The sequence below is a fragment of the Eutrema salsugineum genome, unplaced genomic scaffold (genome assembly GCF_000478725.1).
Source record: "Eutrema salsugineum unplaced genomic scaffold, Eutsalg1_0 scaffold_16, whole genome shotgun sequence".
Taxonomy (NCBI): Eukaryota; Viridiplantae; Streptophyta; class Magnoliopsida; order Brassicales; family Brassicaceae; genus Eutrema; species Eutrema salsugineum.
In genome coordinates, this window is record NW_006256858.1 from 1367142 (window position 1) to 1392386 (window position 25245).

The following is a 25245-nucleotide window of genomic DNA, read 5'->3' on the forward strand; positions in this document are numbered from 1 at the left end:
CGTTTGATGGCATATTCGTAGAAAACGTATTATCGACATTACCACATTCGCTTCCTTCTCCTTGTTCGAAATCTGAAACATCAAGTAAATTGTATCTATCTCTTTCGTCTTGTACTATCATATTGTGTAGTATGATGCAAACTCTTAAAATCTTTCCGATTTTAGTCTTATCCCAAAAAAGAGCAGGATTTTTAACAATGGCAAATCGAGCTTGCAAAACCCCGAAAGCACGTTCCACATTTTTTCGGACAGACTCTTGACGTCGAGCAAAAGCACGTGCTTTTGCTCCTTGTGGAAGTGGAATTGAACAAACTGCTCTCAAATTGCCAAAACTTTCAAAGATTGAGCCAAAAAAATGCAAATTCTACAAACCTGTTGCTTTGTCAAAGGGTAGGTCGCTGCTTTGACGATAATCGTAAGCAAGATAATCGCAAACCCATAAGCGTAAGGCACATGAACTGCCGTAAGTCCATCTTTCAAAAACTATAATCCAAATAAGACGAAGTTTAAGCTCGCTCACGAGACAATCCAGAAAAAAAAACCTCTAATTATACACACAGAGATCAAAATCAGCTGCTTGAATTTACCTTAAGCACCAATTCCATACAATTGGAGATGAAACCGAACCAACCCCCACTCTTCTGCACGGCGGAATCAGTTGTTCCGGCAGCTGAATCAGCGCCAACGACGGCGGCGTCGGCTATGGTGTAGAAGAGAGACTCCGATCTGGTGAGAATCACCCCGATGTCAACCGATGAGTCATCGCTGTGAAGAGTCCGGATGACAGATGCAAGCGGCGGAGACGAATCGGTTGGAGAGGAATCGTCGAAGGTGGAGAGGAATCACCGAGGTCTCCACCGAGCATTTGACTCCAGAAAGACGAATGGAGAAGACATGCATGTGACGGAGCTTTGCCGGAGAGGAACAAATTTGTTCTTCATCGGAGGAGAACAATCATCGAAGGAGGAAGAATTGGTTTTTGTCGAAGAATGAGAATGAGAAAAAAGGAAAATTTTATTCTTTTTTTAAGCCAATGCCACGTTGCAATAAGACGTTTTCTATTGACCCCAAATAAGAAACAGATTTTCCTTTTTTCCTGTGTTTTTGTTTTTTTTTTTTCTTTCTAAAATTAGATAAGAAACGCGTACATAACCCACGATAATGATGCTCTAATAACACCACTACAACCAGAATACAAATTTGAAACGGAAATAAAAACTCTTATAATATGCATGATCCAAACGCCCATAACGATAATACAAAATTTTAATAGTACTTATCATCTAAACTATCGATTTTTTATTCTAAATAAAAGATCAATGACGTATATATTTACAAAAAAAATTTCACAATCTCACCTGTCTATTTCCCACAAGGAAAACAGAAATAAAAAAATTGACAAATATGGTAAATGAAATAAATAAATAGAAACGGTCCTCCGTGTAATAGACGGGATCGTTTATATAAATAAATACAAGAAAACACTGAGAGCAGAGAAACACAAGTCTCTCTCCTTTGGATCTTCTCTCCCAAATCGACATAATTTTTTTTGGTTTCTGAGTTCGGTTTCTCATTTAGACAGTAAAGATCAAAGTGAGGAGAAGATGCAGGTCGTCGCCAATTTCGATTTCCAGTCTTCGCCGTTCTCTCACACCGCCGGAGAGATCCTCATTTCTCCGGTAGACCACCGGGAGGAATCTTTCGTTGATTTCACCGACGCGCTTGAAGGCGCGTGTGACGACTCGCCTCCTAGCTTGGCGGCGGTGAAAGTGCAGAAGGTTTATAGGAGTTATCGCACGCGCCGGAGATTAGCGGACTCCGTTGTTGTCGCCGAAGAGCTCTGGTAATTTAAATTAAGAATCAAGTAATAATTTTTTTAATTAGGTGGATGAATTAATGTTTGAGATTAACGTTAATAAATGATGAATGAAGGTGGCAAGCGATGGATTATGCGAGGCTTAATCATAGTACGATTTCGTTTTTCGATTATTCGAGACCTGAAACTGCTGTTTCGAGATGGAATCGTGTGAGCTTGAATGCTTCTAAGGTATGCCTTTTTTTTATTTTCCCATTATGTAAAAACAAAAAAAGAAGAAGAAAATAGTGGGATTTTTACTTCCTAAAATCAAGATCCATTTTTACCTTTTTTCTCAAAATTTTTACTTCCTAATGTTATCTGAAAGCTGCTCAATGTTGAGTTATTTTATCTGAAAACTAAGAAAAGAATATGTCAAGGTTAAATTTCTCAGTATATTATTTTATTTTAAATTATCCACTTGGTTAAAAGGTTTTGTAATCTTGTGGTTCGGTTGTGATTAGGTGGGGAAGGGCCTGTCAATAGTCGACAAAGCCCAGAAATTGGCGTTCCAACATTGGATTGAAGCTGTAATTCGTTTTTTTTACCCCTTTCCATTTCATATATTTGTTTGTTTGCGTTAATAATATTTAGATTAACTGTTAATTTTTTTTGGGGTATAACAAGAAGACTAAAAAATTGATATTTATAATCAGATTGATCCTAGGCACCGGTATGGACACAACCTCCATGTGTACTATGAAGAATGGTGTAAAGCTGATGCTGGCCAGCCATTTTTTTACTGGTACTGCTTAGTCACATTTGTTTTAGTAAATATGTTTAACCGTTTATTGATTTTTCCCAGTTCTTCCATCTACAGTCAATCCAGACCCCAGAGCATGACTGTCTAAGATTTCATTTTGTTATTGTGTTACTTGTAGTTGAAGAAATTTTGGAATCTTTTTTTACATGGATTGGTGATAAAAATTGTCTTCAACTTTGTAAAAAAATCGGTTTCATGTAGGTTGGATGTTGGAGAAGGGAAAGATCTGGATCTAACACAATGTCCAAGGTCGAAGCTTAAGCAGCAATGCATCAGATATATTGGACCTGTATGTACCATTTTTTGTTTTTTCATGTCAATTTTTCCTTTTTTAACATGTTTTAGTGATTTCTCATAGAAATCTGTTCTGTTATCAGCAAGAGAGGGAAGAGTATGAGTATGTGATCATAGAAGGGAAAATAGTTCACAAGTTAAGTGGAAAGTTACTACACACGCTGCACGGGTCTGAGGGAACTAAGTGGATCTTTGTTATGAGTACTTTCAAGAAACTCTATGCCGGTCTGGTAGGTTTTCTTGAAAACCGGTTTATCTTTGTGTTAGGTTATGAGACTTGAATATTGTTACCTGAAGAAGTTTTCAATGGTTCTTCTTTTCTTGGTTTATGTTTATTACTTCAGAAAAAGAAAGGAAGGTTCCATCACTCCAGCTTTTTGGCCGGAGGAGCAACATTAGCCGCCGGGAGGGTGGTTGTTGACAATGGAGTTCTCAAGGTATAATCTACTAAATCTAAGGCTGCCATTTTTTTTTTCTTTTCAAAACGCCAATTTCTGCTTTTGCGTTTAATTTACATGTGATCTTTGTCAATATTCTGCATAGTGTAAATGCAAACGCCAAACAAATAACTGAGGCCTAGATTTTCCCTAGATCGCCACATGTATTAATACCGGCTTTGTTATGTCTCCATTGATTTTTTTTCAGACAATCTCTGCATACAGTGGACATTACAGGCCGTCAGATGATAGCCTCGACACATTTCTTTCGTTTCTTAGAGAGAATGCAGTGAGCCTAGACGATGTTGAGGTAAACTCTTGTTCTACATTAAATTCTTACACAATCAAATCTTCTTGATTGTTTTCTTGATTCATAATAAGGTTTATAATTGAACTCTAATCAGGTGTACCTGAAACTTATTGGTGAAGAGGAGACTTCATGAGAGCTAATAGTATAGTTACATTATTTTTTATGTATGTGTAGGTGCACAAAGCTAGTGAAGATTCCGACAACTACGATGATTACTTTAAATCCAATGGAGATGGATCAAAATCTCTAAAGAAAGAGGATGCAACATCCAAGGCAGAGGCTGATGAATCGGATGAAAACGGTAACGGAACATTTGAGGAGACGAAACGGAGTAGTTACCAGAGAACGCTCTCAGGTGGGCTTGAGAGCCCGAAAGCTGACGTTCCACAGAAGGCAATGCTACAAAGGATCAACTCAAAGAAACAGTCGAAATCTTTACAGTTGGGTCATCAGTTGATGCTCAAGTGGTCGACCGGAGCCGGTCCGAGGATCGGTTGTGCAGCTGATTACCCGGTTCAGCTCAGAACACAGGCTTTGGAGTTTGTTAACTTGTCGCCTAGACACCGGAGCAGCACATTGTCTCCGACCGGGAGGCTTGATGTCTGATGATCATATGTTTTCCTTGTTCCTAGTAGTTAATCGTGTAATCTTTCTGTGACTTGATTAACGTGTGAGTTCCATCTATCTAAAGTTTTTGTTGGTTTTTTTTTTTTTTTTCACCTGGATGATGTGAAGCAGAAGGAAAAGAATGAGATGTGTTTTGTGTAAAAGCAAAAGCTTACTTTCATTCATAATAATGATATCAAAGTCCATTTTGGGATAAATCATAAAAACATGCAACAAACTCGTATAAAATAGTTAACGTTAGACGTGCTTGTCGAAGTAAATATCATGGGAATCAATTTAGAAAGGAAAATTTGGTGGACTTAAAAATTTAAAACATATAAGTCGCATTTCTTTTGGATTTTTGAAGAAAAAGCGTTTAATCTGAAAGCTATAGCCGACAAAATGAAACCAAAACAGCAAAAACTTGGATTAGAAAAAAAAAAAAGAAGAAAGCACACCAAAGTTAATTAAAAACATCTAAATCTACTGTATAAAAGATGAAGGGAATTCTTCAATTTTGGAGCCATAAAAACTATGTTGCATCGGCCTTTTCCAGTTGACGTAGAAAAGAGAAATGACGTAGTGAAAGAGATGTGAAAATAAAAACTCAACGCTATATTGAAAAGGTATAAAATATGAAAACAATTATATATTAAAAAAAATGGATGGAAGAAGTTACTTAAACCATTATGAAATGAAAAAAAAAGATATAGTTTTCGTAAAAAAAATCTCAAAAAAAGACTGGTGGTATAATTAAAAATCTTAAAACATATTCCCTTTTTTTATAACATAAAATAAAATAAAACCAGCACGGGTTTGGTATAAAAAAACATCGGAGTTCTTGTCCTAACAATTGAAAATTTGAAAAATAGAGCCCAATAGGAAGCCCACTTGAGAAACATTCGATCATAATTCACTTCACTAAACTAACAGGCAGAGAGAGAGAGAGAGAGAGAGAGAGAGAGAGAGCGAGATCGGCGCAATGGATTATCAGCAACAACCGCCGCTGTCTTCTGACCCTTCGCCGTCGCCGTCTTACCGTCCGCCGGGAATTACATCACCGGAGACACCCTCGAACAATCAGAATCATGAGGTTGAGGACATAATGGCTTGCGTCACGGCATTGGAAGCTGCTCTGCTCCCATGTTTGCCAGCTAGAGAGCTTCAAGCCATCGACCGATCTCCTCATCCTTCTCATCAAAGTCAGCCCCTTTTCTACTCTCCATTTTATAATTTTTTCAACCAATCTCCCTTCATGGCTCTTCATATTCGGCCCTCGAATTTCAAAATCTTAATTAAGAATTGACTGATTTAGTAAATGCCTAATTGAGCTTTAGGGTTTTCGTTTGTGCTATCTCATCTTGCTGTAAAAACTTTGTTAGTTTGGTGTCTTGTACTCTTGTTTGGTCTAAAAAAAAACAATGACTTCTTGTCTGGTGATAATAGCTTGGAGTTATGTCTGTTTCTGTATTATCTGCTGGAGAAGAAGTAGCTGTTACTCGTTTTATGCTCAGTTCACTTGCGTAACTTATGATCTAAGTGAATATTTGCTTAGAACTCGCTCAAAACCAAGCATTGATTCTATTCTCGAATTCGTTATTCGATATTGTAGCTCGCAATGCTGATCTACAATGTTTTTGATTTGTGGATTGAACCTGAAGCGAGGGAAACATCTAAAATCTCTTGTTCGCCATATTAAACTCTGCAGTTGACGTTGAGCGGCACGCTAGAGATTTCATGGAAGCTGCTAAAAAGCTTCAACTCTATTTCATGGGATTGAAGCGAGAAGATCATGCGCCCACAAAAGCAGAAAGCCTTAGGAAGGTTAGTTCTGGTTCCACCAGTGTGAAACTCCAAACCCATTTGTATTTTACCAATTTTATGTTCTGTAATTTGCAGGAGATTGCAGTAATGGAGGAAGAGCTTATGACAAAAGAGGAGCTTATCAAGAAGCACACAAGGCTTATCCAAGAATCGCAGAAGCTTGTGAGAGAACAGATTGAGAAACACCGAGTGGAGCTGGAGAAAGTTTAACAAGTTTACTGTTTGTTTCTTTTCTTTTCTCCAAATGGATTAAGCCCGTTCAATAGTAAATAGTGCAACTCTCTACTAAATTATTCATCCATTTTATGTCTATTTTACACTGTAAGAGTATTATGCAGACAAAATGGGATTCCATCTGCAAATCCACATCCCTTACAAAAAGTGCAGATACACTTATTATTTTTGTGTGGCTTTTATGAAAGTCTATAGATTCATTTACATGATAACATGGAAGAAGCTTCTCACAGAAAGAGACTTCTGTTAGTGACTTCATTCATATATCCATATGATGAGGTCCACTTGGGTTAGGTTGGCTTTCCAAAGGCATGTACTGTGCCATGATTCCTCTAATTTCCGCATCCATGTAACTCTGCAGAAGAAATTTTTGTTACTTAAACATCTATAACTACATGGCAAAATCTTCATACATTTGTTGTTATGATAACATACTCTGATCCTGTATTTGTAGACCGCATATCCAGAAAGACCTGCAACACCCACTCCGATTATAAGAATCCACAAAAAGCTCCAGCTGAGCTTTGTAGTTCCAACTTTGCCTGAACCTACACATTCACCAGATTCAAAAGCAGAAAATCTGATTACTGAATGACACCAAACTACGTATGGGCTTAAGAGGAAGGATGATCACTTTCTTTTTTTGTACCTATGCAAGTGTCGTGTTCACGCATGTAAAGCAAACCATTGCTGCAGCTGCATTCATAACTTCCCCATGTGTTTTTACATTTACACTCTGGGCACTGGCAAACCGTTTTTTCTTTGCACTCGTCCACATCTGACACAATCAATCAAAATAATATGATTATGAATATAAAGTTCACATTTATCAATGATCTTACTTCTTTTGATTGATTACTCAATATGATGTATATGTTGTCTAATAATACTTCGTTACACATCTATACTGATTCAAGTAAATACTTGTTAACAAGTACCTTCACAGCTCTTTACTCCATCGCCCTTGAACCCAACTGGGCATTTGCAACCATTTGAATGATCATCCTGAAAAATCCATTCCAAGAACCGAATAAGTTTGACTTAAGGTTAAGATATGATTGTTCAAAAATCAGACATTGGTATAAAAGACGAAATACTTACTACACAGGCAGAGTAAGTGTAGCTGCCTCGGGTTTCTCTCCAGCATCCTCCATTGTTGATACCACAATGCAACGCTCCAGAGGCTACCAAGTGAAACAACGTTGAGATTAAGCCATACATACGAATACAAAAAAAAAATTCATATAGAAAAAATTATGGTCAGATAACTTCTGTTAAAAAAATGGGGCAAAATATGTAGAATGGCACTAAAAGCAATTTAGAACATTTGTTATTCACAGCAAGCAAAAGAAAAATCTTCACTTTTCCGCTCAGTGAACATATATGGTTGAATTTCCTTTAACTTTAAAACTTTTTCAAAGAAACATATCATTAATGGTCGTGACAAGTTACTTTTTCAATCTTGGTACCATAGTAGCAGATGATACAAACTGAGAAAAAGACCGTCTAATTTGATTCCTAGAAAAATATCCACAAGGGACGAATGAGAGTATTGCTTGATTACTCACATCTCAAATTCCTTCAAAAGATCTACAAGTAACAAAATACTTGCGAAATAGTAACCTCGCCACATGCCACACCACACAAAATATGTCGAGCTACAGGGAGATAGACTAATATACCTCTACAGTGAGTGTAACCGTCACCGGAAAATTTAACACCTTGAACAGTAGGGCATTCACACAATCTTCCCCTAAAAGTATCCTAAAATGCAGATTCAGATCAAAATTAATCAGTCTTAGTAGCAACAACAAAACCAAAAAATGAAAAAGAAAAAAAAAATAGCAAAGCCCAAATGATACCCGGCATGCACTTATGTTGGCAGCTTTGTCTTGCCAACACCCACCATTGTTTTCCAAACATTCATTAGTTTCTAACTCTGTAAAAACCAGAAACGTATCTGAAGACAATGTCTTTCCTTGGTGATAGAAAACACTAAATAAAATATTAAAGGAGAACAATAATGCAAGTTTTGAAGTCACCAAAACTTAATTATCTCTCTCTGTCCATCAAGAGAAACGTGATATCTGAAACTTATAAAGAGAAAATGACCTTCAGTTAGACATATAGCTGGTTCTGTTGACTCTTGAAAACCTGAACACATAGCTTTCAGCACTGCCCCTTTTTCCAGTTTACCTAAACCCGTTAAAGATATTTGAGTTAGCAAAACAAAAAAAAAAAGTGAGTTGCTGTAGAAAAAGGAAAATAAAACTGAGAAGTCGGGAATTCTCCAATACCTCTGTATTGTCTGTTGTTCACGACAAGAGTTGGGAGTATAGTCACGTCTCCACGGGAACCTTTGCCTATCTGTAATCGAAAATATTATGTCAAATCTAAAACACGATATCTAGATGAGAAAAGAAGAGAAGAGCTATTTGGTTACAAAAGAGTTTAAACCTGGGACTCCTGCTCTGCTTTGAGAATTGGGTTCTCCACATCTGCTTCAGGGTCTCCGATACACTTGTCCACCTTCTTGAGATCAATGTCTGAATTCAGAATTCAGAATTAACCATAACGAGCTGATAGTCAGAAAATTCAGAATGAAATGCACAAACTTGAAAGTAACAAAAGATCCAACTGATCAATCTTAGGCTTCAACAGCTATACAAGGTAAAGCTGATTGCTATCAATCAGTAGGTTATTCTATATCACGGACCAGCTGATAGCTGAAAGTACCATTCAGTTTTCAGATACCAGCAACAAAAACGATAAATGACTTGCAAAGGCATGAAGCATTATACTCACCAAGGGACTTGATAATTTCGTCTGCGCATTCTTTTGTGTACTTCTTGTCCTTCATTGGACACCGGATGGCAAAGTCAGTCACATAGTCCCACCAGACCCATGGCTTACCGGTCTCGTTCATCACTCTATAGACACAAGCCTGACGTAGATTCTGAACCACAACATCCTTTCCATCATACCCTTTAGTAAAATCCTGCTCTGGATCAGGCGCACAGTACCTTCCATGGTTGATACACTGAGACTTGCACTGTTTACTCAGCGTAAAAGCTTCAGGACAGTACCAGGTGATGTAGTGTGGAGTGAACTGAGTATGCCCTCCTTTCTCAAGAATCTGAGCTGCTCCTTTGAAATTCTTGAGAAACTCAATCTGAGTATCACACTTCTTCCCACACTGGTCATTGCTGTTAGTCCAGAGTTCGTACTCGACACGCTCGTCAGGATGCGGAACAGACTCGGTCCAGTCTAGCTTCATATTCACCATGTCGCCACCGGAAAGCGCAGACTTTATACTGTCTCCCAAGGATTTGGTGATGAGAGCAGAAGGAATGGTAATGTTTTGAAGATAATCCGCATCAGATTTGTTTTCTTCAGGTGTGTCCATTGTAATCAATGGCTCAACTTTGTTATCAGCTACAAGAATCGCTGCTGCTCCAGCTTGTTGAGCTATCCATGCTTTCAAAGTGAAGAAACAGTCTGTATTTCACACAAAACAACAAATTTAGTTCCAAAAATTGAAACTTTTTCTATAAAAAACAGATCTTTCCTAATTGAGTAAGAGAGATTCGAAAAATCCGAACCTCCACGATCGATGAGGACAAAAGTGGGTAAGCGTCCGGGCCTGGATTTGAAGGAGATATCGAAATCGCTGTAGCTTTTACAAGCTTTCTGATTCGATTTGGGATACACGACGGTGCCGACTAATGTGCCACCGTACTGAGGAACTCCGAAATTGCCAATGGCACATTCGTAAATACCTTTGATCGAGTCGGGTGATGTGACTTTGAGGTTGTTCTTCTCGACGACGAATCTACCCAGTGCGAGACTCAAGATCAGAAGAAACGAGAGCGTGAAAAACCCTAGCTTCTCCTGATTCATGTTTTTGCTTCCTCTGAAATTACCAATTCGATTGAAAATGGATAAGATAAAATCGGATTCAAGGGTTTTCTCTATTCAGTACTAGTGATTAAGATCCAAAGCCCTAGACTTTAGAGGAAATTCGGAGAGAAGATCTCGGAAATGCACCGATGCTTTTCTGATGATTGAAGGAACGAGGAAGTTAAAAAACTGTTGAGTTTAGAGAGGCTTACGAGTTAAGGAAGATTTATCAGATAAGTACTAATAATAAGAATACCATAAATTACGTTTAGATTCATGAATCGTTGAGTTAATTTAATAATTAATTAAAAAGTCTGAGAATTGTTCTTCTTTGTCGCTTCCGGAAAAGTTATGAAACCAGAAGTTGAAGAAATATGTCCAAAGAATAGTAAAACGGGAAACACGTGTGTGTGTTATCTTCGAAGTTCTTTATCATCCAGCGGTATTGAAAAAGAAAATTCGTGTTTTTGGCACAGACTCAGAGGTACATATACATACACACCCCACATCTACTTGTAGTAGATTTTTGACTTCCACACATACAGTCTCAGTGTCCTTAATTTTTTTATAAGACTATGGTCTATATTTATATCATAATCATTCACAATATATCTTACAAATAAATAACATATTTACTTTATATATTTTGTTTTTGATTTAAAGAGATCCATTTTGTAAGGGCATCCAGGTTAAACACATGATTTGTATTTATTGCACATAATTAACCACAAATAAAGGAAACATATTTATGGTTAGTTGTTGTGCCCTCTTCTATATAACTTGTACTGAATACTGATGATGTAGAGTTAGTGAAGGAACTAATTAATTATCTCAAAGATTGGAAAGAAAAAACAAAATCAAACGAATGGTGTTCATAGGCAGGGTAATTAGCATCGATTGCCATCTTTGGTTTTTACTGTAAATATCTTTGTACGCTTGCAAATATATTATTAGGCCATGATATACATAACATTCTTCCAAAATATACCAAAACTTGCCACTAAGTTCTGTACATGGCAATCTATGTTTTTGTAACCACTGGACAGAACCTTATTTAACTTCCAAAGAAGAGGCACGCAGCACCAACAGACCTTGTTCAGAGAAAAAAAAAAACGAAATAAGAAGAGCTTCATTTGGCTGTTCTTTTAACAAGAGAGATCCCACTTGGATCACCACCCCATTCCTCAAATATAACTAGAAGGTTCCCAAATGGCTTTAGCCATGAACGAGGCACATGGTACCTGAAAAAGAGAACACAAAGATATACAATCATTGAATCAGATTTAGAGCAAAGAAGGAGAAGAGAAACATGCAACAAGAAAAGACATTTTTTTCTCACAATCTTTGAGAAGATTGGCCACATTTACTAAGACATTTCTTCTCGTTGTAAATTCCACCATAGTTGCAGCGACCGCAATTCCCACGAGCTGTGTAGGCAGGCCAGTGGCGTCCAATATTGTGTCCATTTACCCAAACGTGACCTTTCCCCATTGTGTTCATGTCCAAAGCCAATGGTTCATTGCCTACCGGTGTATCAAAAGAAGACTGCAAATAAAGAGAGTGAGAATCTGATATGAGCATACCTCATACTACGCTCGTAACTAAGTTCAATAAACACCATATATATAATCCACCACAAAACTAGTTTGAGAATGTCTATGAGACTTAAAAAGGCACTAGTTAGTCTCATTTCTAACTAAGGAAATATCATCTGGTTTTGCATGTAAATCTGAAAAGAACATTCATAATTATATATCACAGGAAAAAAAATAAACCTAAAACTTAATCTATTTTTAAGAAACTCAAAAAGTATTTTTTTACCTTGTACCAGGTCAAAGGTTGTTTCTTAGCTACGAATGATTCTTCAATCCATTCCACAGAGGAACTCCCGGTCATGGTATGAAGGCTCATAGCTTCACCTTTAGTACCAATCTACTCAAATCACACATATAAAAAGAAATACACGTTTAGTTTAGTATTATTGTGATTGGTTTAAAAAGATTCATTAACAGTGAATTCATCAAACTCTTGTTCAAGAGGACCTTATAGGACCATTTCCATTTAGACATGTCCCATGTTCCAGAGTTAACACCATTCAGTGTGGCTGGACCTAGAACTCCAGTATTCCAAGTCTCATAATGCACACCAGCGTTCTGTGATTAATAATGTAATATAATCATATTTTGAACAAAACAAAAAATTAAACCGCAATAAACCATCAAGCTAAGCAAGATCAGAACTAACCGGAAGACCCACTGCAGTACTTAGGAGAGCAAGTTTGTTGACGCCTACGTGCAATTTGATCTTTTGACTAAATGTGAGCTTGAGGCTGCTCAATCCTCCATAAGAAGTTCCTAAAACAAAAATAAATAAATAATGTTTTATGGTTTTTTCAACAGAAGATGAGTTTGGCCCTTAAATTTATCTCATTATACCTGCAAGCTGACCATTAACGAATACATGAAGAGCATGCCCAGCTGAACAAATGGTAAGAAGTGGATCATCACCAGTCTTCAAGAACCTCTCATTAGAACTTATTGTAATGCTGAGAATAACCACGAAACAACATAAAACAGATCCAACTGTGATCATATATTAATCAGCAAGATAATGAGATTTCATTTTGTCAAAAGGTCAAACATAACTTACTCTGTTAGATACCAGAAATAGTCTGTTTTATCTCTGGTCATGCTTATTTGTTCCAAAAGACCGTCTTTAGCAAACGTACCAGCGTCATTTGAAGAAGGGACTGCTTCGTTGTATGATTCCCATGAAAATCGCGTGCTAGTAGGAACCATCTTCATAAGTATTGTGGGTGCACGAATCTATATATATCACGTCACACATGCCATAATGAAGAACACATATATAGGTCAATCTCAATTACAATAGTACTATTCCAAGTTTCCAACGAGATCAACAAATTTAGGACCGTCTTAAACTATTTGAAATCATGTGCAAATTTTTGAAGTGTTAAAAGATTTTTTTTTTCTTTTTTTAGGAAGCCTAAAATATATATATATATACATATATATAATTGTATACACATGTTAACCCCAAAAAAAAATTTCCTGATAAATTTTCTTTTGAGTTGAAACCCTATTCGAATGTATAGGAGATTAAGAGATACTCTTTTTACTTCGAATGCACCCGTTGCACATGTCAAAGAGATGGAGATTAACAAATTAAGGTTTTCCAAAACAATCTTTTAGTGTATTAACCTTTAAAAAAATAAAAATAAAAGGTTTTAGTTTATTAACCTTTGCAGTGTTGTAAAACTCGGTTTTGCAGTCAGGTAATATACTGACAGACCAAGGAGGCAAATCATATGGAAATCCCCTGAACATAACTCTTGCTGCATAACTCGGGTCGTAGTTCGAAAGAAACGCAGCGCAAGAAGTCTTGGACTTGAACACATGAGCCTGAAAATATAACAAAGATACAAAATGTAAGTATGAATTTTTGTTTTATGTTTTTTCTCTTCAATGTTACATTAATTGCATACTCACTTCTTGTTTATCGCCTAGCGATGTAATGGTGGGATCAACAGAGACCAACGTGGGTTCACATAGTTTGATGACCTTATGCAACTCTTTCAAGTGACTGTACTTGGGTTCTCTCGGTAATCCTTTTCACACAAACAAAAAAAAATACCAAAAATTATTGTCATCAAATCGAATTTTATTTAGGTGATATCAAAGTTAATTACCATATTCATCAAGAGGAGCATCGTAGTCATAGCTTGTGGCGACAAATACACCAGCTGTTCTATCAAAGTTCGTCCCTCCATGGTACTATGACAACATTATATATCTTAATTACTATCAAAGTAAATAAATATTTTATTGTATTTTATCATAAACAATCGGTGTAAAATATCAAATATTTGAGATTAATAAATATTTATATTATACAATAATATGATCGAGCTGATTAGAGTTATATATATATAAGGTCCATGAGTTAATTTATTAAAATATGTAAGATATTAAGATGATTTGAGACAATTAAACTAACAGGTTAACCCATTTATATATATATATATACATATATATATATTTCCATTTATATATATATATATACATATATATATATTTTTAATAGCACAAATAGTAAATAAATATCTTATTATATTTTTTCATAATCAATTGGTCCAAATATTCCATATTAGTAAATATTTATAGGGTTATACAATTATAATTATAATTTTATACGGGTTAGTTTGTCAAAACATGTAAGATATTAAAAATGATTTAAGACAACTAAACGGATGGATTAGCAAATTCATAGATATATAGATTGTTTATGTGTAAATCTAAATTCACATAATAACAAAGTTTATAATTAACATTGATCACAATGTATACTTAATTAACTTATACTCTTATTCTACTAATATACAAATTTTACTGTTTAAAATTAAAATATGATAACAATTTTTTTGTTTTAAAAAAAATAAATAACAAAAATAAATTATATCTAAACAAAAAAGATAAATCCAACTTATATTAGAAATAAAAAATAAAACATTTCCGTGATTAAAATCTAGTTACTTTTTAAATCATAAGTTAAATCTTTTCTACTTTTATCTATATCTTGGTTTGATAAAAATGATTAAATTTACCATATAATAATTCATAAAGGAACCACCGTTCTGTATGAAACGAGCCACGGAGAACGCAATGTCTTCGACTGGTCTATTTGGTAACGCACCTCCAAATTCCGTGAACCTGAGTATTATTCATACACGTTATCAATAATATACTCTTATTTTGTATAATTTATAAAAGACTAATACATAAAAACAAACAAAAAGATGATTCTGTATAAATCGAATGGCCTCGTGACTTACCAACCGGTCCAGTTTTCCGTCCACATCTTGGGCTGTTTGTCTGAGTTTGGTTTGAAACCCTCACAATAAAACCCATTGCATGTGTTTATCTATTATACAGTGCAAGTAAGAAAACTGATAAGTGTTAAGTTGTTAACATTCAACTTTTTTTTACTCCCAAGTTAAATACATTTGTTAAAAAAATATAAAGTTAGAGAATTATTTTTGTCCTTGGTCGGTGGTCCCATATAATTTAGAAAAAGACATCCAAGCAACAAAAAAAAAAAACGGGGAAACGATATTTTATTTTTTAACAAGAAAAAAAGAATTTTAAGAAAGTAAAATTGAAAGCCAAAAAAAAACATTCAAAAGGTCACCCACCAAGGAAAGAAAGAAAGAAGGAATGATATTCTAAATATTTTAATAAAAATTATTTAATATTTTCATATTAATCTATAATACACATACATGACAAAGTAATAGTAAACAAATATCTTCTTTCACTTAAAAAATATCTAATTGCCGACAAGAAAGTGAATATCTATTCAATCCGGATTAAAGCTATAGAATCTATCTAACCCAAACTTAATTGTGACCGGACATGTTTCGCAAGAGCTAATATAAAAAATCGAATCAAAATTTAATTTTCTTAAAGTCTTTCAAATCTACCAAACTCAACCACACTAAAGTTAGCATTAAATCGATGGCGATACTATCTAAACCGAAACTGAAACCCAAAATAGAAATCTTAATTAATAATCTATATTTTCTTAAGGGTAAAATTAATTAAGAGAAAGCTAGAAAGGAAGAGAGAAACATACAATAGGGTAAGGAGCATCATCTTGCTTGCACATAACCCATGGGACACCTGTAGAAAGTCCCAATGCCATTGCAGCTGTCCATTTTGTATATGCTTTTCCTGCTGATCCTATCTCCCATTCCATTGGTCCATACTCATTCTCTATCTGCTCATTTTTTTCAACATTAACACTATTATATACACTATGTAAATAGATAGAAGTGTATATAATGTAATAGATGTGCATCATCATAAAGAAAATATCAAGTTATACAACAAAAAAGACACAAACCTGTGAGAGAATAATGGGTCCTCCTTGAGTCTCAAAAAGCTTCTCTTCTTTTATCATATCCACAATCTTCTTTGTGAATTTTTGCATTGCAATCTTTTCAATTATCACATCAGGTAACAATTTTAAATCCTCAAACAAAAGAATAAAAACAATCAAAACCGATTAGTTTTAGAATGTCATACCTTGAAAGGTTCGTTATCTGTTCTGAAAACCATACCAGGTACATATTTGAGCCAAACAGGAATTCCCCTACGGATCACAACATATATAAATGAATTTTTAAATTAATAAGAATTTCTTCTTTTAATTTATCTGCACATACACAATTTTTTTTTAGAAAAAACAATATTTACCCAAAATTCCACTCGGCACAAACATATGGACCAATTCTTAGACTAACATATAGACCAGCTTTCTGCACCAGCTTGATGAATTTAACCAGATCATACCTATCCCCAAAATAATACTGGAGCAAACAAAAATATAGAGCATTAAGCTTTTACATGACATATGACTATATGAGTCAAGGAAGAAAATTGTTAATTTCATTAAATTACTTTTCCAGGAGAAGGCTCATGTCCATTCCAAAATACATAAGTTTGTATAACATCCAAACCTCCATCTTTGGATTTCTTTATAAGATCAGGCCACATCTGCAATGAACGAAGCATTTGCCAGTTTTATATGTTAATGAAATTGCTTAGACGTAATAAAAAAAATATGTGCAGAAAATCAAAGGTATCTTTCATTAAATCTAATCTGTACTAGAAAGAGGTCGATAGCTAATTGTTTCAAAGTGATTAATTAATTAAGGATTAAAAGTTACCTCAGGGGTGCTTCTTGGGTAGTGAATAGAACCAGAAAGAAGGATCCTTCTCTGTCCATTGATGATTAAAGCTTTATGATCATAAGAGACCACTGCTTTAATTGAGCAAATCAACGATGAAAAACACAGAATTGCCAGTAAAATCCAAGCTTTATCGCTAAAATTCATAGCCTTTTTTCCACTGTCTTTGAAAAAACAAACCTTTCTATCTTTTTTTTGTTTGTTTTTAGAAACTGGTAAAGAAGATTCCGTTTAAATGATCAGCTATTGTGATTGAAATGAATGATGGTCTTAATGGTATTTATATGTAGAGGCTTACACTTATGACACTGTACGTATAGATTATTGAATGCATATGAAAATGAAGATAAATTTGTGGGAGCCAATCTCTTTGCTTTTTGAGCGGATGACAAAAAAAACCTTGTGCCCTACGCCCCTACCAGTTGAGTATTTTTTTTTTCCATTTCTTTTTGTTTTTTTTTTTAACTTTCTTTGATTGAAATTATTTTTCCTCAATTCCTTTTCTATTCTCTTCAACATCTTTAATATCAAACCATTAGTTTGTTACTAATCGCCTATTCCAGGCTTAAAAGAAAGAAACGAGACCTTCCATTTACGAAGAAAAATCTTTGAAAAATGGATACAGGGTACAACTGTACAAGTAGTGTGGTCCGTGACTCATTTTTTTCTATGTAAATGTAAATCACACTAACAGTTAACAATTTTTGTTTGTTTAATAACTGGGGTTTAATCCGCAAAGCAAATAAAAATTAAAATCTAGATCTTTTTTACTAATTAACACATCAATGGGTGGCCAAATAGCAAAATTTGATTAACAGTTAACATTTACATTTAATTTCTGTTTGTTTACTCAGTTACAAAAAGACTACGTCTTGTTTGGCTCCAAGTTCATGGATAAATTCAATTTACGTAGATAGATTCACCATATTTTTGTATGATGGATATATAAGGCCTAAGTCCCTTATATACTAGTGTTAATCCCATTAAATTTCCGATGTGGGATTTTAACACGCTCTCTCGAGATGATGGCTCTTATCAGCCCATCTCGAACCGAATCCCACTTTAGGACCGATAATTAACCCTTTTTGGGCCATCTTTATTGGGTCAACAAACCTGGCTCTAATACCATGTTAAGTTTCCTGGACTTTCAACTTAAAACCAATTGGCAATAAGTGGAGAGACCTAAGTCCCTTATATACTAGTGTTAATTTCTTTAAACTTCTGATGTAGAATTCTAACATTTACTACGTATGTAAATTAACTGTTTACAAAATGGCTACTAACTAGTTCAAGATTCTTTCCAACTTTGTTTCTTCGTTATTTCGAAACAGCTCGGACAGCTAATAATGCAATTATGCGAATGTGATCGACTACAGAAATTAGTTTATTTTCGATATATTGAATGTAATGCAAAAAGGGTGAATTATTATAAGTCGTGTGTTTCTGGTGAGATATGTCTTTATCTAAATCGTTTTAATTCAAGGATAAGAACAAACTAGACATATCTTTTTCATTTCTTAATAATCACAGACATGAATTCTATATAAAAAATTAAGCCTTTACGTCCTTTCTTTTTTGGACAAGAATGGATAAGTACACATTCACTAGTGTCTAATTATTATTACATCTCTGTGAACACACAAATACTCTCTGTAATTAATAATTTTTTCCGCCGGCATACTTAGGTAGAGACTAAGGACGTTTATGTCAGTTAACATTTCATCGACTGATATTTTGATTAATTTGATAAACATTTAAACAACTGACAAAGCTCGATAATTGCTTCGACATATTTTATACCAATAAAAGAATGGTCTAAAGGAACCAATTGTATGTCGACGATTTGGGCTTCTAACATCTCTTTTAAGGTTGTGGATATCTTATAGTTTGGGTTAGAGTGTTTGATAGGCCTATGGACTCTCAGATAGCCAACCCAGATGAACCATTCCTACACTGGGGCATTATTGACAATTGTTCACTAAGATCTATTTATACAGCTAGATCAGATTAATGGTTGTATATCCAGAAAATATGGCATTTTAAATTTTGAAAAATTAATAGAATTGATATATATATATATATCGTATGTTAAGAAATAAAAAATAGTGGAATTAGTAATAACACTATTTTATACTCCGCTAAAATGTTTTAACATAAATAGTATATATGTTGTCAAAAGTTATAGAATGGATGTCGAGTTAGAAAAAATGGTATATGCTTTTTTTTTTCAAAATCCAAAAAGAATCGAAAGTCCACCGTCCGTACAGGGCTTATCTAATATACGTAACACATGGAGAATTGATTCATATTTTTGATTTGGATTTGCGAAAGATCCATAAAGCATATCCGTTTGTACCATATTAACTAAGCAACATAGCCACATGAGACATGACATGATTTCTACATCTTCTCACGTTTCGTCGAATTACTTGTTCATTGTTTGACACGTCACCATCACATTATGGATAAATATTGTCGCCGTTAATTACGAAACACAAGAAAATATTTAGGTATATAACGTATGTTTGACGGAAAAAAAAGAAGAAGATATATAATGTAAATGGACTACATATAAATTTCCTGTTTTTCTAAATAATCCTCCATATTGAGTGAAAATTTGGTATGCCTTAGAAAACTAAACTAATTACATGGTCTGAATTCCGAACTTTCTAGTCACAAAAAAGAAAAAAAAATTGGTATGCCGTGTTCAAACGACCGCATTAAGATTTAAAGTCGGCCAAAAAAAAACATTATAGTAAAAAGTCTATCAGTACAACGATTAATGACGTCGGATAGTACCATATCACTCGTAGATATGTGGCCTTGAGGCTTCTTGCTCATCTCTATGACTCACCATTCGACTTTGGAACCTAAAAATGGACCACTTTTCTTAATAGCTATTATTTTAGAGTTTTCCATTAATAACACAATTTTATTTTGTAAACTTAATAACTCAAATTTAATATCAAAATGATTAACTTTAGGTATTTCTCTTTAATGTGTAAGTCCATGTCCTAAACACCCCTTGCACGATGTTACTAGTTACTAGATACAATTGTTTCATTTTATATATTGTTCTGGAAGTTACACGTTCGATCAAATGTCTTACTTAATACCTTTTCTATTAAATGGTAAGTACAAAATTAAATATATTCTATTAAAACAGAAGCACGTTTAGTACTTACTTCCAAACACTCCCAAATTTTTTTTTAAAAAAATTATATATATATATAAATTTAATTCCAAAAATTAGATATTAATTTAGATACTAAAAATTTTCTTAAATTTAGGTTATATCTATAATTTATAGATATTAATTTAAATAAACTTCCTTAAATATAGATTAGATTTAATTTAATATTTGAAATTTAAATAAGATTTTCAAAATAACACATATGATTAACAAATATCTTATTTGATATTTTTAATCATATTTTATCAGATTAAAATTTCACATATTGAAATAGATAAATATTAATATTATATAATAATTTGATGGGATAAGTTAAATTTTTTTAATAATTATGGTCTTATGCGGGATAGGCTATCAAAGCAGACAAAATATTAAGAGAAAATTATTTCAAAATTATTAAATATTTATATTATAAAATAATAAAAAACGGACGAGTTAGAATTATGGTTTCATAATCATAGTTTTTTTGGATTAATAAAATGAGCGAGTTAGAAATATATTTTTATAATAAAAGTGATTTTTTTATTAATAAAATAATCGTGTTAAATTATGTTTTTATGATCATGGTGATCATAATAATACTGAAAAAAATTAAAAAAAATTATATCTATACACAAATTTTTTTTTATATCACTTATTATAAAATGATATTTATAAAGAAAACATAAATTATATTACAAATTTTGATTAAAACAAAATTCTCGTGTATTGCACGGGGTAAAATCTAGTTAAAATTAATTAAACTGCAAACATCTGTTGACATCTGTTAATTAGTTTTCGTCTTAACGCTTTTTTACCGAATAAATCGATTGCCACTTTTCATACAGATATACGATTTTTTTGGACGACGCTATACTTCTCCATGTAAAAGATCTCATTTATTATTATTTCCTTGGGTCTAGTTCTTTACGGTTACGAAAACTTATAGGAAAAAAAAAACCTTTTAGGAGTATCTTTAACCAAAAAAAACCTTATACTTAAAAATATATATCGATGCATTGACCTTCTCATTATTTGTTTTTTTTTTTAACAAGTTCTCATTATTTGTCGTTAAACAAAGAAAGATAAAGAAAGCTGCAAGCAAACCTAACAAAAAAAAAATATAAGATTCTTTTTGAAAAGAAGAAGAAATGAAGTAACTTGACGCGATGGCGAACGAAATGTAAAAGTTATAAACACACCTGAAACGTCAACCGATCTCATCAATAATAATCCATTCTTCTTCACAAAGCTTTAAGTCTTTAGACAATAAAATGAAACTTTTTGGTCTCTGTCTTAGTTTTACTATATTGTTCCTTTGTCCGTTCTTATCTCAAGCCAATGTGCCGGAACTCAGCCGCGAGCCACCTCGTCCCATCGTCTTTGTCCCTCATGGCCGCACCAAATCGGATCCACAACAGGTTCTTTGATTTAACTCTCTTTCTCAACAAATTCATATCATTTTCAATTCAAATATTTTCTGTGTTTTCCATTCCTATGATTTTCATCTTCAATTTTTATGCGGAAAGTGAGGTTTATTGTTGATTAAGACCAATATTGGATTTTGTATTCAGGTAGGTTGATTCCCTTCCTCACCTAGGTTATGTTCTTCAATCATTCACGTGAAAATGCTTCCTCACATATATATTTAGTGAAATGAATATTTAGTGAAATGATTCCCTTCCTCACATATATATTTAGTGAAATGATTCCCTTCCTCCCATATATATTTAGTGATTATTATGATGATTACCCCATTTTTCTTGTTGATTTCGACATTGCTTTTTTATTTTACTAATCTACATTATATATTCACTTTTTTGGATCTCAATCTTTTGCAGACGATCGTACTTATTTTCAATTCTGTGTCTCTGTTGTCGTCTTAGTTAATTAGTGAATATTTCTAATTTATCTAGCACATATTATTTCCTTTTATTGTTGCCATGTTTCACATATTCATCCTATATTTTACGACAGAGACCCCCATTACGTTGTTGGCTCTGTCATATTCTTTGTTTGGCACAAGCTCATACTTATCAGTGAATACTTCTAACAGCAAAAAAATTAACGTTTTCAATATTTCTTGCTTTCAATGATGACATACAATTTCCCTTTAATATCTTTATGTTGGTTTTAAATCTTTGATAAATTAAAGGTGCACATATCATTGGCGGGTAAGGACCACATGAGAGTAACGTACATAACGGAAGACAAGAAGGTGGAGTCGGTGGTGGAATACGGTAAGCAACCAGGAAAGTACGACGGAAAAGCCACCGGAGAATCCACTTCTTACAAATACTTCTTCTACAGCTCCGGCAAGATCCACCATGTCAAGATCGGTCCTCTCCAATCCAACACCAATTATTACTACCGTTGCGGCTGTAACGGTCCTGAATTTTCTTTCAAAACTCCTCCCTCAACTTTTCCGGTCGAGTTCGCCATCGTAGGTAAAGTTCCCTCAAAATCCTTTTCTTAAAAAAAAAAAAAAATCATCTATATTGGAATAGGAGACTTTAGGAGCATGATCTTAAAGTGTACTTATCTAAAGTAGAAAATGAATTATTAAACATATTTTAATGAAGATATTTCAACCGGGTAAAGAGGATACAGCCAAATATATGAAACTCTATATAACTATTTTTTTTTCTTAAAGTATTTTTTATTAAATTTAAGAATTCGAATTTAATAATTTTACGTAATAAGACGTCTATGAAAAGGTTTAGCATGAATTGGCTTAGTTCAAAATTTTTTTAGTAGTGAGTTTAGGTTAAGGTCTTTTCTAAATGATACAATCAATGAGTTACCTGAATTTAATCCAGCTGATTTATATATTGAATCTTAATGGCTAGGATTGGTTCATAAATTAACCGAATTTATTTTTGTTAAAAAAAAAGTATGCAATCTAGTAGTTTTACTTTTAAACTATATATATGTTTAAGGTATTTATTGACCAAATAAATTCATCCATGAAAAATGAACTGGTATCTGATGCACCAAAAAAACTCGATCTTTGACAAGTTGGGTTAAATTAGATCTAATTGTCTATTTTTAAACCTCCATATATGTTGGGTTCCGGTTCATTCCGGTTGATGATCAAATTTTATATGTCGACTTACAAAAAACCGGTTTTTGATGTGAAACTGAAGGCGACCTAGGCCAAACCGAATGGACAGCAGCAACATTATCTCAGATAAAGAGTCAAGACTATGACGTCTTTCTACTTCCCGGAGACCTCTCCTACGCGGACACTCACCAGCCACTTTGGGATTCCTTTGGCCGCCTAGTCGAGCCACTCGCGAGCCAGCGTCCTTGGATGGTCACTGAGGGAAACCACGAGATTGAATTCTTCCCAATCATTGAACACACAACCTTCAAGTCCTACAATGCACGGTGGCTCATGCCTCACACCGAGAGCCTCTCTGACTCCAATCTTTACTATTCTTTCGATGTAGCCGGTGTCCACACGGTTATGCTCGGTTCTTACACCGACTTTGATTCTGATTCTGATCAGTATCATTGGCTCCAAGCCGACCTAGCAAAGGTTAGTTGGGAGATAATGCATGCAACTTAATTTGGAATAATGCTAAACTAGTACATATCGTTTATTGCTAAACTAGTACATAATCGTTTATTTAATTTCACAAAAAGTCATTTTGCTTTAAAACATTACACCAGTTTTAATTAGTGTGGTACATTAAACAGAAAATTGGTATATTTAAATATATTTCTTAAGCTGACAAAACATATTCACAAAACAACATTTCCCACAACTGAATATATATACTTTTTGTTTTGAAATAAAGGTTGACCGGAAAATGACGCCGTGGATCGTGGTGTTGGTTCACGCGCCGTGGTACAACACGAACGAGGCGCATGAAGGTGAAGGAGAGAGCATGAGGGAAGCTATGGAATCTTTGCTCTTTAGTGCTCGCGTCGACGTCGTATTTGCCGGCCATGTTCATGCCTACGAACGTTTCGTAAGTCCCAACCTTAAATTTAATCTTGTTAGTTTTTGTTTCTAATTAAAATTTCATTAAATTATTGTGGTATAAGTACCTAAGTCGACGACTCAATTTACAAATTTAAGGGAAAAAATTAAAATAAAATAAAATTATTGATGGCCGGATTGTGATTGATGCAGAAGCGGGTATACAACAACAAGGCCGATCCATGTGGGCCTATATACATAACCATTGGTGACGGAGGCAACCGAGAAGGCCTTGCTTCATCGTATGTCACATACTTTCTTTTTATTTCAATGGTTTTTGTTTTCTTAACATTTTGGGGATTTAGCTAATTGGTACTAACTATTGAATGATTTTAATATATTTTCTAATTAATAACATGAATGACAGGTTCAAGAAGCCGTCTTCTCCTTTATCGGTATTCCGAAAATCGAGTTTTGGGCATGGGAGATTGAAGGTTATGGACGGGAAAAAAGCACATTGGTCGTGGCATAGAAACAATGATTCGAATTCACTTCTTGCTGATGAAGTCTGGCTCGAGAGTCTTAGCACATTACCGTCATGTTGGCCTTCGAGTCATTCCAATGATGAGCTCTAAATCATCATAGCATTAAACATTATATACTCTTTTTTTTTTCTTCATTAATTGGATCGTTCGTAGACAAATATTCATTTTGCTGCAACTTACACTTTTATCAGGGATTTTTTTTAGTATTTAAGAATGTATTGGTAGTTTTCTGTTCAAGTATTGCGTGCCTTTGTTTTAGGATCCAACATTGGTTAGTTTGTGGGACTAATGAATGTCTGATGTTTTTTGTTTGATTTTATCAACCGATGTCTGATGGATACTTACACTTTCAGTCAATAAGACTTTTCCTATTCGTCGATGCCCTTTTTTTCTGAAACTAATATTAAGATTGTTGTTAATTAGGTAATTTTGCTGGCTCAAATTAGAGATATGGTAACCAAAAAACCACTTTTTACTGACTGGTAGATATTTTATTTTCTTGCGTCGGATCCACGGGGGTTTTTTTTTTCTTTGGTTAAAGTTCCACCGGTAAATATATATACTTCATCATATTTTTTATAGAAAAAAATAAAAACATCTGTAATCTT

The 25245-nt window shown here is 34.1% G+C and overlaps 5 protein-coding genes across 5 annotated transcripts; 3 read left to right on the forward strand and 2 right to left on the reverse strand.

The window, feature by feature from the left end:
- The first annotated feature begins 1482 nt into the window (after positions 1 to 1482).
- On the forward strand, positions 1483 to 4349 carry LOC18021690 (IQ domain-containing protein IQM3). Its single transcript, XM_006403697.2, has 9 exons — positions 1483 to 1843; positions 1933 to 2047; positions 2320 to 2385; positions 2512 to 2600; positions 2820 to 2907; positions 2996 to 3142; positions 3257 to 3349; positions 3558 to 3659; positions 3834 to 4349. Exons 1-9 carry the CDS (start codon positions 1605 to 1607, stop codon positions 4263 to 4265), a joined length of 1371 nt encoding a protein of 456 aa, XP_006403760.1. The 5' UTR covers positions 1483 to 1604; the 3' UTR covers positions 4266 to 4349.
- An 830-nt stretch (positions 4350 to 5179) lies between these two features.
- LOC18021691 (mediator of RNA polymerase II transcription subunit 28) lies at positions 5180 to 6530 on the forward strand. Its single transcript, XM_006403700.2, has 3 exons — positions 5180 to 5467; positions 5974 to 6089; positions 6165 to 6530. Exons 1-3 carry the CDS (start codon positions 5248 to 5250, stop codon positions 6297 to 6299), a joined length of 471 nt encoding a protein of 156 aa, XP_006403763.1. The 5' UTR covers positions 5180 to 5247; the 3' UTR covers positions 6300 to 6530.
- Positions 6356 to 10454, reverse strand: LOC18021692 (vacuolar-sorting receptor 1). Its single transcript, XM_006403698.2, has 12 exons — positions 9926 to 10454; positions 9129 to 9821; positions 8781 to 8869; positions 8621 to 8690; positions 8436 to 8519; positions 8186 to 8262; positions 8006 to 8087; positions 7425 to 7507; positions 7262 to 7328; positions 6973 to 7101; positions 6759 to 6871; positions 6356 to 6678 (listed from the first exon to the last, which is right to left on the reverse strand). Exons 1-12 carry the CDS (start codon positions 10221 to 10223, stop codon positions 6583 to 6585), a joined length of 1881 nt encoding a protein of 626 aa, XP_006403761.1. The 5' UTR covers positions 10224 to 10454; the 3' UTR covers positions 6356 to 6582.
- Positions 10455 to 11170: 716 nt separating this feature from the next.
- On the reverse strand, positions 11171 to 17236 carry LOC18021694 (beta-galactosidase 2). Its single transcript, XM_006403701.2, has 18 exons — positions 16972 to 17236; positions 16703 to 16798; positions 16499 to 16611; positions 16328 to 16394; positions 16146 to 16238; positions 15876 to 16019; positions 15076 to 15164; positions 14848 to 14953; positions 13933 to 14017; positions 13733 to 13851; positions 13484 to 13645; positions 12873 to 13048; positions 12659 to 12768; positions 12468 to 12577; positions 12266 to 12376; positions 12045 to 12155; positions 11563 to 11768; positions 11171 to 11464 (listed from the first exon to the last, which is right to left on the reverse strand). Exons 1-18 carry the CDS (start codon positions 17137 to 17139, stop codon positions 11353 to 11355), a joined length of 2178 nt encoding a protein of 725 aa, XP_006403764.1. The 5' UTR covers positions 17140 to 17236; the 3' UTR covers positions 11171 to 11352.
- Positions 17237 to 21382: 4146 nt separating this feature from the next.
- LOC112087859 (purple acid phosphatase 22) lies at positions 21383 to 24981 on the forward strand. The gene is made up of 6 exons (XM_024157930.1): positions 21383 to 21585; positions 22320 to 22611; positions 23311 to 23705; positions 23968 to 24141; positions 24306 to 24394; positions 24520 to 24981. The coding sequence occupies exons 1-6, from the start codon at positions 21439 to 21441 to the stop codon at positions 24725 to 24727; spliced, it is 1305 nt and encodes a 434-aa protein (XP_024013698.1). The 5' UTR covers positions 21383 to 21438; the 3' UTR covers positions 24728 to 24981.
- The last annotated feature ends 264 nt before the right edge of the window (positions 24982 to 25245 follow it).